We start from the raw sequence: 15,054 nt of genomic DNA, 5'->3' as shown, positions 1-15,054 counted from the left end.
TTCAAAGTTGTGAGCTTAGTCCATGAATGAAAGACCGCAACAACAGCATCGTATGGTACTTTCACAGTTGCATTCATTTCAATAGAATAGTATATTAGTTTTTACTCTTAATCAACAGCAAATGCTTTAAGTAACAAACTAAAGTCTACTGACTATTGGGACCATTTATCAAGGGGGTATGTCTGGTCCGTTTGTGTATCGGTATAAAGGAGTCTGGATATGTAATGTAAGGCCTAATCGTGCAGTGAGAATTACTCTTGTTGAAGTAATTCTCTATGAATTTTAAATGAAAGTGTTTATATGTCTTCAGAGAATGAAAGTAGTAACCCCATTTAAAAAAAAAAAATTAAATTGGGAGATAACTACTTTAACTACTTTAAAATTGTTGACCCTTGTTCACTTGAAATGTGCTTGTATATGAATTGAACACATGCAATATTTTGTTTGAGGTTATTTTCCGATACTTGTGTGTCATTTATTTTAAATGATGTAATTACGGAGCCCTTCCACTATATTCTATGGGTAATCTCTTCTCCATCTCCTCTCCTCCAATGATAAGCACACTGAAATACACTGCAATGCAATCACTAAATCTACTTATTACCAATATCAACAGGAATGCGCGGTGGGGCGGGAAGTTGGGGTGAGAAGCTGTATATGTGCAGACATGCCTACATCAGACAATGTATAGTATTTAAATGCATGTTTTGCTTGTACATGCTTAATTATCGTTTTACATCTCCATCCCTCTTTCTACAGTAAAGCCCCACATCGTGTCATTACTCATCACTGGTTCTCTGATTGTCAGACAAGCCCTCAAAATGCATAGAGCATTAAATTAAACACACAAAGAATATTCATCAAGGATGTCCTGATAAAAATAGAAAAGCTAACACTCTAAAATTCTCCCTCTTAGACTGTCAAACTAAGTGCAAAACATGAGTGTCTGCGTTTGCATGTGTATGTGTGTTGATGGAGGCTATTTCATCTACATTGCATCATCATAGGGTGATAATTTTCTCTTATTTTTTTCAATTTTCCTTTTGAAATAAGCCGTGCTGTGAATATTTTATAAATAGGGCCTTTTGCACTGGGCTGGGTGCCTGTGGCATGGTGTGTGCGTGTGTGGGTGTGCGTGTGCGTGTGTGGGTGTATATAGGGGCTCCTGATGGTTTCTCTTCTGTTGTCTATGGAGTCTGAAGTACTTAATGTCTTCATTCCATCAATGGAGGTTAAAAAATTACTGAGTCGTGGTTTTAATCTGACCATACAAGATGGTTAACACCTCACAGGGTTAATTCACCAATGCAACAGTGCCTGATAGGTATATGTTGTATCTGTTGGACTGAACTACTCAAACATGGTTTGAAATACGTTAATATAACATACAGTATAAAATTAAGCTGATGGAAAACTAGAAGAAACTGTCAATTATTGGTTCTTCCGTTTAATTTTAGAGTGTTTAAGATACTCACGTCCATGAACTCCACGTTAGCCTTGGGTCCCGTGGCCTCATTTAGGATTTTAACGGCTACAGGGATCTTCACGGTTTCCCCCTCTGGGATCCATATACCCTAAAGGAACGCAAACGGACAATGAGTCGTTATACTGAAGTCACCAAACTCAAACTCACCAACGTCGTACGAAGCAAAACATAATAAAAGATTTTAACGGGAAGAATCTCAATTAATAAATTAAGGATTTTTCACCTTGAACTTGTCATCTGTCATAATAAATACTTTCCATATTCTCACGGGCAGAGTATGATATGTCCTGCATGCTGTATGATTAACTGTGATTTTGTCCTTCAAAAAAACTTGGGCAAAACTATTTAATCATTTTTGAAGTATCCAATTTCAGGTGGGATTAAAGTGATTAAGCAGCTGCCAAAGTGGCCAAAGCATTTACCAGAGGAAAGAAATAATGTGCCTCTCAACTTCATCCAAATGTGTTCCACCTTTGTTCTGCACTGATGTGACTACATCTCCCTGGTGACCGAAGGACTAACACCTCTGCTCAAGGAGTTAAAACACCTGTCCTCCCATAGCTGCAATTCCAATGTGATGCCTGCGTTTGAAACAGTCTTTTTATCAGCAGAATTAATTTGTATTTCTTCTTATATTAACTGCATTTGGGATATGTAATGTATTACCTTGCTAGCATGATTTTAAATGTCTCAGGATGTCAGCAACATTGCTCTAAATTGCTACAGTACATATACATAGACTATTTCTAAATGTCCAAAAACATGTTTCGTCCTTTCATTGCAGCCTGAACAATATTTGCAGATTGTATCATTAATACATTCACTGTCCATTGTAAACCAGATGGCGATGAAGCTCAATGCGACATTAAGGACAACTCCTCCCAATAGAGCACATTATCCACTTCCATGTCAAGGTCGATTGGTCAACTCTGCCAGGTGAGGATTGAAACAAAAGGCCTCAGGTGGAAGTGCTGGGGTTTACAAATGATGAAGAAATTGACTTGTTACCAGTCCAGCCTATCCTCTGAAGTTATTACCACTTGAATTCATGTTCTGCATTTTAAAATGAATTTCATTCCAAATAAAATACTCAATCATAATAACATTTGCAATGCAGATTTTGAGAATATTTAGAAACCTCAGTTTGCAATCGTATTCTTTATCGTTTATGCATCGTTTACGCCTCCAACTCAGAAATTGTGTGAAACCAAGAACCATCATATTGCACTGCAACATATCTGGCCAATCTCTGAGAGAAATTCCAGTTCAGGTTAATTGTGCTCTGATTCTGTTTTACCTGTTCATTGGCTTGCATGCACTACATCTAGTGTGCTAACATTGTGTGTGTGTCAGTAAAACATAACATACAAACAAAGCAGCACGGTTTCTCCATGGCACCAGTGGTCATAACACTACAGGGTACCTTTAGCAGCTCAACAAAAAAAGAGCTTATGTAAAGAGAGAGGTTTTGCACACAATTAACACTCAATTTTCAAGTCAACCTGGAAACTGACCCTCTATACTACTTGTGGCCTCTGTGTTGTGCTTAGTATAATAAGATTATGCAATCATGTTGCCGAAGGTAGGATATCCTACAAATGGGAATATCTCAGAAACAACCAACTGTTCCTCGAGAGGATCCAGAGGAGGCTATTTACAGTATCTATCTCTCTTAAGGCCACTAAGGAAACATGCCTAGAGATGCCCAACGATTCCCCAAGGAAATGTGCAAAATATTGATTTGAAAAAGGACGCTTCTACTACCGTACCTCTGATCCATAAATGTGCTATTTTGTGAATGGATGGATCTACAAAATGGCCCATGATGATTTCAGTGAGAGACTCTGTTCTTTATAATTTCAGCTGTGTCTTTTTCTACCTCTCCCCAACTCATCATTACACTGGTGGTGACCTCAGATACCTCTTATTTCACTGTAACCCCAGGGGTCTCAGTGTCTGCTATTACTTATTCTTTTCATCACACGCCTCCAGCCTTCCGTCTCATTTCCTGTCATTAATGATCCTGCAATTCGTCTCTCCTTTTTTCACGATCTCATGTCATGATCTCACCTTGAGCATTCATTCAAATACAATCTGAAACACATGCAAACAGTGACTATTATTTTACATTTTACCTTGTAAACAGTGCCGAAGGCCCCTGACCCGAGAATCTTCACCCTTTTGAGTTCGGTCTCTTTCAGGATGCGAAGCTGGGCTTGGTTTGGTGCAGTTCCACTTGGTGTTAGAGGTTCCACCAGCTAAAAACACATCCAGTAAAACAGTAGTCATTCAATTGTTGAAATACCTGATATCACTTATACTGCCAAGCAATTATATGTGATTTAGCTGAAAGACAATCTTGGGAACACAAAACACTACCATGTTCAAGAATGAATTTGAGGAGATGGTGCCACATAACATGCCTTGATTATGTAAACAAGTTATTTTTGCTAATATTCACTAACACAACTGTTCCTTGAATCAATTGCAAAAAGGTTGTTTCTAAAAACTGTAACATAATTTCCTGGAAATCATAACAAACTCAAGTTTTTATCAAGAACAGCTTTGATGGAGTTACTTGCAAGTTTTTCTTTCAACAAGAATAATTTCTTAAAGTAGTGTAATTTAAATTCAATATGTACTGTATCTAATCTAAAACCATTAACCTTATCATGCAATTGGTTGCAAAATACCTATTCCTAATGAGTAACTGCTCAGTACTTCAGGTGACAGTAGTGTTACAATGACATTTTTTCCCAACAAGACAGATCCAGTTCTATTACCATTTCAATATCACAAGTGAGAGATTTAATATGTGAACAGAAGAGCGAGATGGAGATAGGTGGACGAATAGCGGGAGAAAGAGGTGGGGGAGGTGGATAATTGTGGAGGCTGAAAAGGAGTTGACACTTTTGTTGTCTCATTACTCCTCAAGTGGAGGAACAAACAGATTTAACAGCAAGTGAGGGAGAAAGATTATATGAGGGGAGGGAGGGAGGAAGAAGGGGAGCGGAGAGGAAATGTGGCAGAAACAACAACAACAAGACAGCGATGGAGAAGCGAGTGGCTGAATTAGTCAGAGGAAGCAAAAGCATAAGAGAGGGAGCAATATAAGGAGAATTAGGAGAAGAGTGGAAGATTAGAGCGGGAGGGAGGGCAGAGAAAGGAAAACTGAACAGGAGTGTAAATCAGCCTGGCTGTGGTTGGCAGCTTATGTCCCTCTGGCTCATGGTTACCATTTGATTAAAAACAATAGCCATTCTTCATTTAAATGGAATAACAAATCAGCTTCTGCAGGGTGGAAACAAGAAAGGCGGGGGCCACACAAGCATATACACACACTGGACAATACAGATGTCTTTGTAATGATCCGTCCGTCCGCACGCACGCACGCACGCACGCACGCACGCACGCACGCACGCACGCACGCACGCACGCACGCACGCACGCACGCACACACCCACACACCCACACACACACACACACACACACACTACTGTATGCTATTCTGTGCAGGGAGCTGTTCAGCATTAGAAGTGCTAAAAATGTTGAGGTTGCGTAGCTGCCACAGTACAGACATCGGATCTGTGCACCTTCTCACTCTACATGGCAGTACTGAAACAATGGGCCTCATATAGGAAGCAAAACATTAATGCATTAATTGCACAAACTAATTGTGAAAAGTGGTTGAGACATTGTAGAATTGGTTAAAAAGCAGTCAAACAAGTGAGCGCTATTGTGTGGGTTTACAAGTTAGATACTAATTAGATACTCACAGGTATTAAATACTTCCTTTTGGATTAAAATGCACCCGTTTTGGCAGATACCATTTAACATTGTTTGCAGCCCATTCTACTTCAGCATTAGGAATTACAGCAAGCTTCTTCTGCATGCTGTTTGTAAAGTACTCTCCATTAGCTATATAACGTGAAGAATAAAAGACATAAGTAATCAAGAAACAGTGAGAGTATAAATGTGTGCATATATGAGAGAAGTGCAAGTATAAGCCAGTACAAGACAAGTACAAGCCATATCTGTGCTATTTTGTCATTATAGAAGCTTTTGGCAAAGACACTTTACGGCTACTTGTGTGCTCTGAAGAGGTAGAAAGCGGGGAAACCAGACCTTATTCTCACTATGAACACACAAGTGTATTAGATGATGTGCTCTTCTTTTTCTAACACAAAGGAAGAGTGCCTTTACCACTGCTAATTGTATGGCCCAATACCTCTTCCAAACAGAAGTGTCCTCTCCAATATACTACGGGAGAGATATCACCTGAGCCTCAGAGTTTCTGACCACCTCCGCAGTCACCGTCTGGAGACATGAAGTCTCATTTTCTTTTTGTCTGTCTTTCAGTCTAGCTTTCTCCAATGTTGTACAATTTGTGCCAGTGTCTGTGCTATGAATGCACACACTCTCACATTGTTATATTACACACACAAACACACATGGAATCATACAAATTCAGACAAACGTCCTCAAGCATTTCCTATGTTTTGATCTTGTTTTTCTCTCAAATTAATGGAAAATTCCTCATATGATAAATTACGTGTAAAACTATTCATTTTTACCCTTTTCACTAATTTCCCTTTAATATTTTCCACTCTTATTTCACCAATAAATGTAAACTACAAAGTGCTATCAGTAAGAGCCATTTAAGTGCTACTAAAGTGCTACTACGGCGCTACCTTCCCTAGGGAAAAATATGTGTTTTTAGTTTGCGACGGAAGGTGTAGAGACTTGCTGTCCTGATGTCAATGGGGAGCTCATTCCATCAATGAGGAGCCAGCACAGCAAACAGTCGTGACTTTGTTAAGTGTTTAGCTCGCAGTGACGGAGCTAGAAGCCGAGCGAAGTGTACGAGCTGGAGTGTACGGTTTTACCATGTCCTGGATGTAGACCGGACCCGATCTGTTCGAAGCACGGTACGCAAGTACCAATGTTTTGAAGCGGATGCGGGCGCCCACCGGTAACCAGTGAAGGTCGCGGAGGAGCGGAGTCGTGTGGGTAAATTTGGGGAGGTTGAAGACCAGTCGAGCAGCTGCATTCTGGATGAGCTGTAGAGGTCGAATGGCATTAGCAGGTAGACCTGCCAGGAGGGAGTTACAGTAGTCTAGACGCGAGATGATCAGAGCCTGGACCAGAACCTGTGCCGCCTTCTGAGTGAGAAGGGGTCGTATTCTCCTGATGTTGTACAGCATGTACCTACAGGAGCGTGTCGTTGCGGTAATGTTGTTGTCAGGGAGAGTTGACTGTCAAGTGTCACACCGAGGTTCCTGGCAGTCGGAGCCAACCCTGAGTTGGTAATAGTCAGATTGTGGGTGGGAGAGCCTTTTCCTGGAAGGAAAAGTAGTTCAGTCTTGTCAGGGTTAATTTTCAGTTAGTGTGCGGACATCCACTGAGAGATGTCAGTTAGACAGGCAGAGATTCGTGCTGCTACCGGCGTTTCAGATTGGGGAAACAAGGGGATCAGTTGGGTGTCATCAGCGTAGCTATGGTAGGAGAAGCCATGCGAGCGAATGACAGAGCCGAGAGAGTTGGTGTACAGAGAGAAGAGAAGAGGACCCAGAACTGAGCCCTGAGGGACCCCAGTAGTGAGAGGACAAGGCTCTGACACAGATCCTCTCCACGTTACCCGGTAAGTGCGGTCGTTGAGGTAGGATGAGAAGAGGGAGAATGCAGTGCCTGAGATACCAGGTCCTGGAAGGAAGAAATAAGGATCTGGTGGTTCACTGTGTCAAAGGCAGCAGAAAGGTCTAGGAGGATAAGGACAGAGGAGAGAGAGGCTGCTCTAGCAGTGTGAAGCTGCTCAGAGACAGCAGTTGAGTGGCCTTCCTTGAATCCAGACTGGTGAGGGTCAAGAAGGTTGTTATGGTGGAGAAAGGAGGAGACTTGGTTAAAGATAGCTCTAGAGTTTTGGAAAGGAAGGGAGGGAGAGAGAAAGGTCTGTAGTTGTTGACTATCATGCAAAGTCCTCTGACAACATCATCTTTCAATGCTACATGCACCAGTTTTTCCTTTCTGCCTTTTTTTATCGACCACCCTTCTCACCTCAGTCTCCAGGAAGCGACGGAGGGCTCTCTTCTTCTTGATGTTCTTCCGGCGCACAGACACTGCGACGCTCAGCACCATGATCACCACCAAAAAGAGGCCGCCGATCACCCCTGCTGCGATCAGAGGGGTTCTGAGGACAAGACATTGAAGGGGGAGAAGAAGGAAGGAGGACAATTAGTAGATGATGAAGAGACATATGAGAATGTGGGCAATGAGGTCAGCCTGAAGCAGTATCTCCAAGGGTGGGGGTTAAAGAGGATGAGGACAAAAAGATGGAAGTTGGCATCAAAAAACACATGTCTCTGCGTATTTAGGCAATCCTTTGAAAACCTTTTCATTTTTGTTTGTATTTTTTTAATGTTTTTCCCACCAAGTTTCATCTGGTAACAAACATCCTTCTATGCCCTCTCTTTAAAATCAAGACTGAGATCAAAAACATGGTAAAAATCATCAAAGTGAATTATCAGCGCCATACTGACGCTGTCATTTGAAATCAAGCCTCTCGATAGTTTTCCTGTTATGCTCCCCAAACTGTCTACAGAGTTTATGCAGAAATGAGCGGGAGGAGTTGGCTCTCCACTAGCCAACCCCCCCATTTTATTTTTTCTGTAATCAAAGAACTTAATTTCATCAAGGCATACTAAGACTCTGTTCTTAATCAAAGGAAAAAGGCTGTTGGCCAGGACTGTATACCACAGATTGCAATAATTGCAAGAATACACCCCATGCAATATTATCACAGGGGCTTCTTTGGTAATTTAGATACCGTGTGACCATTACAGTACATAGATTGTCCATCAGAGAGAATTGGAAACATAATTTTTCTAAATGTAAATATATCATGGTCACGATTCTTCGAAGGAATACTTTAAAATATGCTTCTTTGCTTTCTTGCTGACAGTTAGCTGAGAAGATCAATACCACTCTCATATCTGTTTACTAAACATGAATTTAGAGCAAGAGGGATAAGTTAGTTTAGTTTAGCCTATCAGCTTAGAAATGAACATGTTATCTCCGTATTAAAAAGTGGGCTTTAGATTTGGTGGCACTGTAGGTACTTTGGACAACGCCAGGCTTACTATATCCACCCGTTTCGAGCTTCATATTTAATCAACAGGTATAATCTAAAAACCAATACAAGTGTGTGCATGTGTTAGTATGTGTCTCGGACTCGTCCATTATAATCAGTCTATAATCAGTCAACAAGAAAGGTCACCCACAATTTGACGCACGACCAAATGCATTCATGCACAAGGAGCCAATCAGGGAGCACAGATATATCAGACAACAGGCAGCTCTGATGGTCTTGAATCAAATTGGAAAGGTACTGCCAAATGGGAACATGTTAAATGAGGAAGTCAATTTTATCAAACTGAATATTACATGAGTAAGTGACATGAAGTGATTAATCCAGTTCAATCAGATATGCTTACAATCTTGACACAAGATGCACGTTAATGCCAGGTGGTGTGATGGCCTTTGAAGGCCTAGTTTAATCATGTATTGCTGATAAGCCATTTTTGTTGTGCCCAAAAGCCAATACCTCCAACCGGTAACAGATCTACAAGATCCATGAGACCTCAGGGCAGGAAGCTAAGCATGGGGTTTGCTGGGCATCTACAGTTGTATCCTAGCCCGAGCTATCGGAGATACGATAAGGCCTGATCATTTCCCCATCTGCTGCAGTCCCCATCCCTCTTGTTGTTCTCCCAAAGACTATTTCAGAAGGAGAAGGTTGGATCTCTAAAAGGCGTGAAGATTTGCTCTGAAATTACTCGCATCTTCTTACGGATCTATTGGTCTGAATAAAAGGTTCCTGACTGAATCAGCACTGAATGGCTATCAGTTTGATTTCTGTCTATTTATGTGACTGTATGGATATTTCTTCTGAAGCCTCCTGCTACACGGCAAGATAATCTGCATATATCTGCATTATGATGGTCTGTGTTATCACACTGTTTTAGCCTGCTGCACGATTCTGTTATTTTGGCAGTGTTGTGCTGCAGATCTCCAAATTCATCAGTAAGTTCTGTGTTGGCTGCTCACCCTGCCTATAAGCCTTGTTTTTTCCTTTAAATACCGCAAACACCACCCAACAATTCTCAGAGCCCAAACTGTTTCTCTTATGAAATCTTGAATCCATTCGCTGTAAACTGCATTTGTTCCCTCACCCTCTCAGTAGCCTCAGAACAAAAGCTAAAGCACTATCAATTTATCAAGAACCAGGCAAATTGCTTGCACACACACACACACACACACAAACCTGCACGCAAAGAGAGGCATTAAGGACACTCAGGGATTTTGGACCATAGAGCTAACTATTAATCAGACACGTTGCTTACTGTGATTCTTTTGTATGTGTGTGTGTGCGTGTGTGTGTATACATGGTGTGTGCTGTGTAGATGTGTTTTTGTATGAAAGGCACTCCACGGAAAATAATGTTGTACCTGTCCATCCAGCCAATACAGTCCTGCAGTCTTGGTCCAATGCATCTAAGTAAACAAACACAGGACAAAAGAAAAGTTAGACAAACAACATTCATAGTTTGCCATATCTGAGAATGATGAGACCTGGAGTTGAGCAAAGCAATACATTAATACTGGTTAATGATAACAAAAGATCTTAACCCTTAACCCATATATATTTTCCCTCAGTGGCCTTTTTCTATTTGCTTGCTTGATAATGCAACCCATGTCATGGGACATATAGATGTAGGTCACTCAGTTTTTTTATGCACACCTACTGTATTACAGCTCACAACTTTGGCAACATTTACAGATCAGGGATATAATATTCAAAAATAAAATGCACCTTTGTATTATTCATTATTTAATAGGAAACTCAATTTGTTAAGTTGTTAGAGAACAATACTACAATATATATATAATACATACTCCATTTTGAAGTTCATGGAGTTAGTTAGTTAAGATTTTGGGATGTATTCCCTACTAGTTTTCCTTCTTCACCAGTCGTGATGCACAGAGTGCGCTTTTATTTGTCTGGTGGGGGCTGGATGTTTTCCTGTGTTAAAGGCTCGATAGCTGACTGTACAGTAACTCACAGGGACAGACAAACTAAAGGGAAAGTGTCAAAAACGTATAAATTCAAGTTACTTTGAGTTACTTTGAGTAAAGACATTTGCTCTGCAGTGAATCTGAATGCATTCCAACTGAATGGAACTGAATTACTTTGTATCTGTCCATTTATTGTAGAAGTACCTTCTTTCTTCACATTCAAGTAGGGACTTTGGTGTGCTGGTCATATCCCTGACACTACAAGCTACCTTAAGCCAGGATTTATTGGTTTCTCTTATCTGTCAACTACAGCCTTTATTGCTGTCTGTTAAAACATACGATGTGTGTGTGTGTGTGTGTGTGTGTGTGTGTGTGTGTGTGTGTGTATGTGTGCGAGTGTAAGCATGTATAAGTCACAACTTCATCCTCGTGGTTCAGTTTCAGTGTGTTCCACATGGGTGAAAGATTACAAAGCTACATTGTCTACAGATAGAAAGCAAAGATCTCTGCTGGAAATTTCACCAGTCCTCCTGTGTGGATGTTTCAAATTTCCCATGTGTACTGTGCACTACGGCATCTGACAGTCTTAAAATCAGCGCAAAAACTCGGAGGCTCCTTTGAATATTTAGAAGTGAGGGATATTGGTTTCATCCCTGTGTCTGTCTCTTCGCCTTTTGGTCTATCTCTCTCCCTTTCCTCTCCCTACACCAGCTTGTTTTTTTGAGAGGTGGATCTGCTTACGAAGCTATACCTCTGACAAAGTGTCAGCCTGGTGTTTTCCATTTACGACTACATTGCTATGCTCGAGCAAGCTGGAGGCTGTCACTCAGGAGCGTAGAAATAACACTCAAGTGACGTAAACTCCCTGTGGAATTCAATAAAAAAATTATGTCTTTCCAATCCTTGTTGAATGTTACATTGAGTGATCAGCGGCTAGTGAGCAATGGAGAGTGGCACTGACTCCTCCAACTTTCATTCCTAATCTCTTCTCTCTCATTTTTTGCTTAGACTCTTTATTAATCTATTTTATTATGCAAGATGTTGGATCCTAATTTTATGTCTGCAGGACGTGGATAGTGAAAGTGAATATTTCTGAATATGCACTAATAAACCACTATGTATATGAGAGCCAAATGCACTTACTATTTTTTTTTTACTATGTTTTATAAAACTGCAAGGTGCAATAAAACTAATACTGTGCTTTATACATTTTGGACTCTCTAGCTCTTCGCTTCACACGTCAGTTTTGTTGAGACGGTTTGTAATTGCTCACTGGTATAAATGTGTTTCATATACCCACTCAGTAACGTCAGTGTTACAGTGGCAGTGGTATGTATCACACCATCTCCCATTGGATCCTCTTAAACCATGTAAGATGACAAATTGTATATATGTTGAATATATTTTCAGTTTTATCTGGATAAATGATTATTGGTTGGTTTCATTCATCTTTTATAGATTGAAGGATCCGACTTCTGATTTATGAAGGAAAGGTAGAAATGTATTGCTTTTGTAAGAGATATTACTTGGACCATTGAATCCAACACCTCTGACCAGTCCTGGTCCTGAATGTTCTTACCCCTGGGTGCAGTTGGCATGACAGGGATGGCATTCATTGTTGGCTTCTGCATACTTGAAGATGAAACTGTTGGCACCCTGCAGGCCATCGGGACACTTTTCAACACAATTAGGACCATCTTTGAAATGGACGCATTCCACACATCGCTCTGGGCCCTGTGGAAAATGAAGAAAATGCATTTTCTATTTAGATGTACATTTTTATTTTGAAAACATAGTTATGCATAACATGTACACGTGTATGCATAAAGAAATCATCGACTAACTTTGTTGACTGACAGCTATATTAATTTTATTGTTATTATTATCATAATGATTATGAGTAATTTCTAGTAAGCCTTGTCTCTGGACAGCTTTCTCTCACAGATGTAGACAGTTTTTACTGGATAGATTTAATAAAAACATTCCTGTGTAGAAACTTTACTATAACTACACTTGACATCATGAAGCTTGGCATAAAGGACAAATCTGTGGCGTCACAAATTTAGGGGACGAAATATCTGCTGTAGCCTCAGTGTGTATGTAATATAGACTGATTGATGGGCATTTTTCTACATCAATAACTTGCCAAGTGCAGGTTTCTTAGCAGCTTTATAGATTAAATTGTTGTGCTTGTCTAGCTGTGAAAGCTTGTGAACGAAAGAGATTACAAAGAGCAAAAGACAGAAGGTGAAAAGTATTGGAGAGTATTAAGGGGAAGTAAGGGAGAGAGAGTGGACTTGGAAGCAGAATACCACAGTAAAGGGGATAGGCAGTAAGAGCGAGCAAGATATAATGTGAATAAGAGAGAGAAAAAGGGACGGGAGGGAGGGAGCAGGCAAGACGCATAAAGCAGTGCGAGCAGAGCAGGCAGATAATAACCATCGCTCACAGCACACACAATGACCATAAGAATCCGCCTAGAACAGGATTTATAGAGCTAATATAGGCGAGGAAGGAGGTAGGGGAGGAGAGGAAGAGAGGCAAAGAGCTCTCCCACACACGCCTCGTATCATCAAAAGGTCTAAAGAACTTCTCATTGACAAACACCTCACACACACACACTCACACACACACACACACACACACACACACACACACACACACACACACACACACACACACACACACACACACACACACACACACACACACACACACACACACACCAGTGGAAGAAGTATACATTTTCTTTAATTAAGTAAAAGTACCAGTATAATAATAGAACAATTATGTCAAGTACATGTTCTGCATTTCAAATTGTAATTGTGTAAAAGTACAGAAATTAAGTATTCTTGAAAAAATTAACTGAAATCAAAAGTATCAGAAGTAAAAGTACTACTTCTGCAGTAAGGGTGACTGATATATCATCATTATTTCTGCCAGGCGTAGCCTGAGGAGTGTACAGTCAGGGCCAAAAGTATTTGGAGTGTGACACAATTTTACTTATTTTCCTCTTGACACAAGTTTACACAGATTTGAGATGACACAGTCCATGTGTGGTTGAAGTGTACACTGCTTTGATTCAATGGATAAAACACAACTATTTCATTAACTGTTTAGGAATTACAACCATTTTTACAGTCCCCCACATTTTCAGAGGCTCAAAACTAATTGGACAATTGTCTTACAAATGGTTTCATTCCCTTGTTATTTCATGACAAATTAAGCAGATAAAAAAACACTGGGTCAACTGTGGGTCAGAGTACCGGCGGTTCGATCCCCGGCTCTGCTAGCCCATGTCGATGTGTCCTTGAGCAAGACACATAACCCTGAATTGCTCACCTGCGGTGTATGATTGTAAGTCGCCTTCGATAAAAGCGTCAGCTAAATGTAATGTAAAAAGGTCTGGAGTGATTCAAAATGTTACATTTTAGGTCCAGGGAACTCTCAGCATGAGGACTAAAGAGGTGTCAATGCAAGTGGAGAAGGCCATGAAAAAGGCTGATGAACTGCACAAAACTATTAGGCAGACAGCAGAAACATTAGGATTAATGACATGTAATGTAAATCAAAAGTTTGGTACATTCCTAAAAATAAGAATGTACCGGCAAGCTCAGCTACACCAAAAGGCCCGGAGGACCACGGATATCCATGTAAAGTAGATGTAGCAGATTTCCTTGATGAAGCAACACCTTTCATAACATGAATACTGAGGTCAAGAATACTCTGGAGGAGGAAGGCGTGTCTTTGGCAAAGTGTACAATCAAGAGAGGCCTTCATGAATCTGAATACAGAAGGTTTACAACAAGGTCAGATTAGACTTTGCCAGAAAACATCTGAATAAGCCTGATCAGTTTTAGATGAAGGTTCTTTGGAAGATGAAATCAACATTAACTTGTACCAGAATTATGGGAAGAGAAAAGTGTAGAGAAGGAAAGGAACAGCTCCTGATCCGAAGCAAACCACATCAGCTGTTTAACATGGTGGAGGCAGTGCTTTGGCATGGGCTTGTATGGCTGCCAATGTAACTGTGTCACTAGTGTTCATTGATGATGTCACAGCTGATAGAAGTAGCAGGATGAGTTTTGAGGTGTTTAGGGCTGTAGTATCTGCTCAAATTCAGCCAAATGGCGCTTCTCAGTACAGATGGACAATGACCCAAAACTTACTGTGAAAACAGCCCAAGAGCTTCTCAAGGCAAATAAATTGAATATTCTTCAATGGCTAAGTCAGTCACCTGATCTCAACCCAAGTGAGCATGCTTTTCATTTACTACAAGTGAAGGTAGAAAGACCCACAAACAAGCAGCAACCGAAGGCGGCTGCAATAAAGGCCTGGCAAAGCATCTCAAGGTGTACAAGACAATAAGCGTGAGACTTCAAGTAATCATTGAGTGCAAACAATTTTAAATTTACAAGTATTAAAAATGATCATTATATTCACTATTATGTTAGTTTTTCCAATTACTTCTGAACCTCTGAAAATGTGGGGGACTGT

At 40.5% G+C, this 15,054-nt stretch overlaps 1 protein-coding gene across 1 annotated transcript in view; it reads right to left on the bottom strand.

The window, feature by feature from the left end:
- LOC117750877 (receptor tyrosine-protein kinase erbB-4-like) overlaps positions 1-15,054 on the bottom strand; it is a 268,118-nt gene that overhangs the window by 41,606 nt on the left and 211,458 nt on the right. The window contains exons 15-19 of the mRNA XM_034562299.1: positions 12,137-12,291; positions 9,991-10,035; positions 7,541-7,673; positions 3,622-3,744; positions 1,476-1,574 (exon numbers count right to left, since the gene is read on the bottom strand). Coding sequence (XP_034418190.1) covers positions 1,476-1,574; positions 3,622-3,744; positions 7,541-7,673; positions 9,991-10,035; positions 12,137-12,291 — 555 coding nt within the window. The remainder of the gene's footprint in view (positions 1-1,475; positions 1,575-3,621; positions 3,745-7,540; positions 7,674-9,990; positions 10,036-12,136; positions 12,292-15,054) is intronic.

Source organism: Cyclopterus lumpus, chromosome 21, assembly GCF_009769545.1.
Source record: "Cyclopterus lumpus isolate fCycLum1 chromosome 21, fCycLum1.pri, whole genome shotgun sequence".
NCBI classification, from domain to species: domain Eukaryota; kingdom Metazoa; phylum Chordata; class Actinopteri; order Perciformes; family Cyclopteridae; genus Cyclopterus; species Cyclopterus lumpus.
Note: the sequence above shows the minus strand (reverse complement) of the source record. Positions and strands in the feature narration are given on the sequence as shown.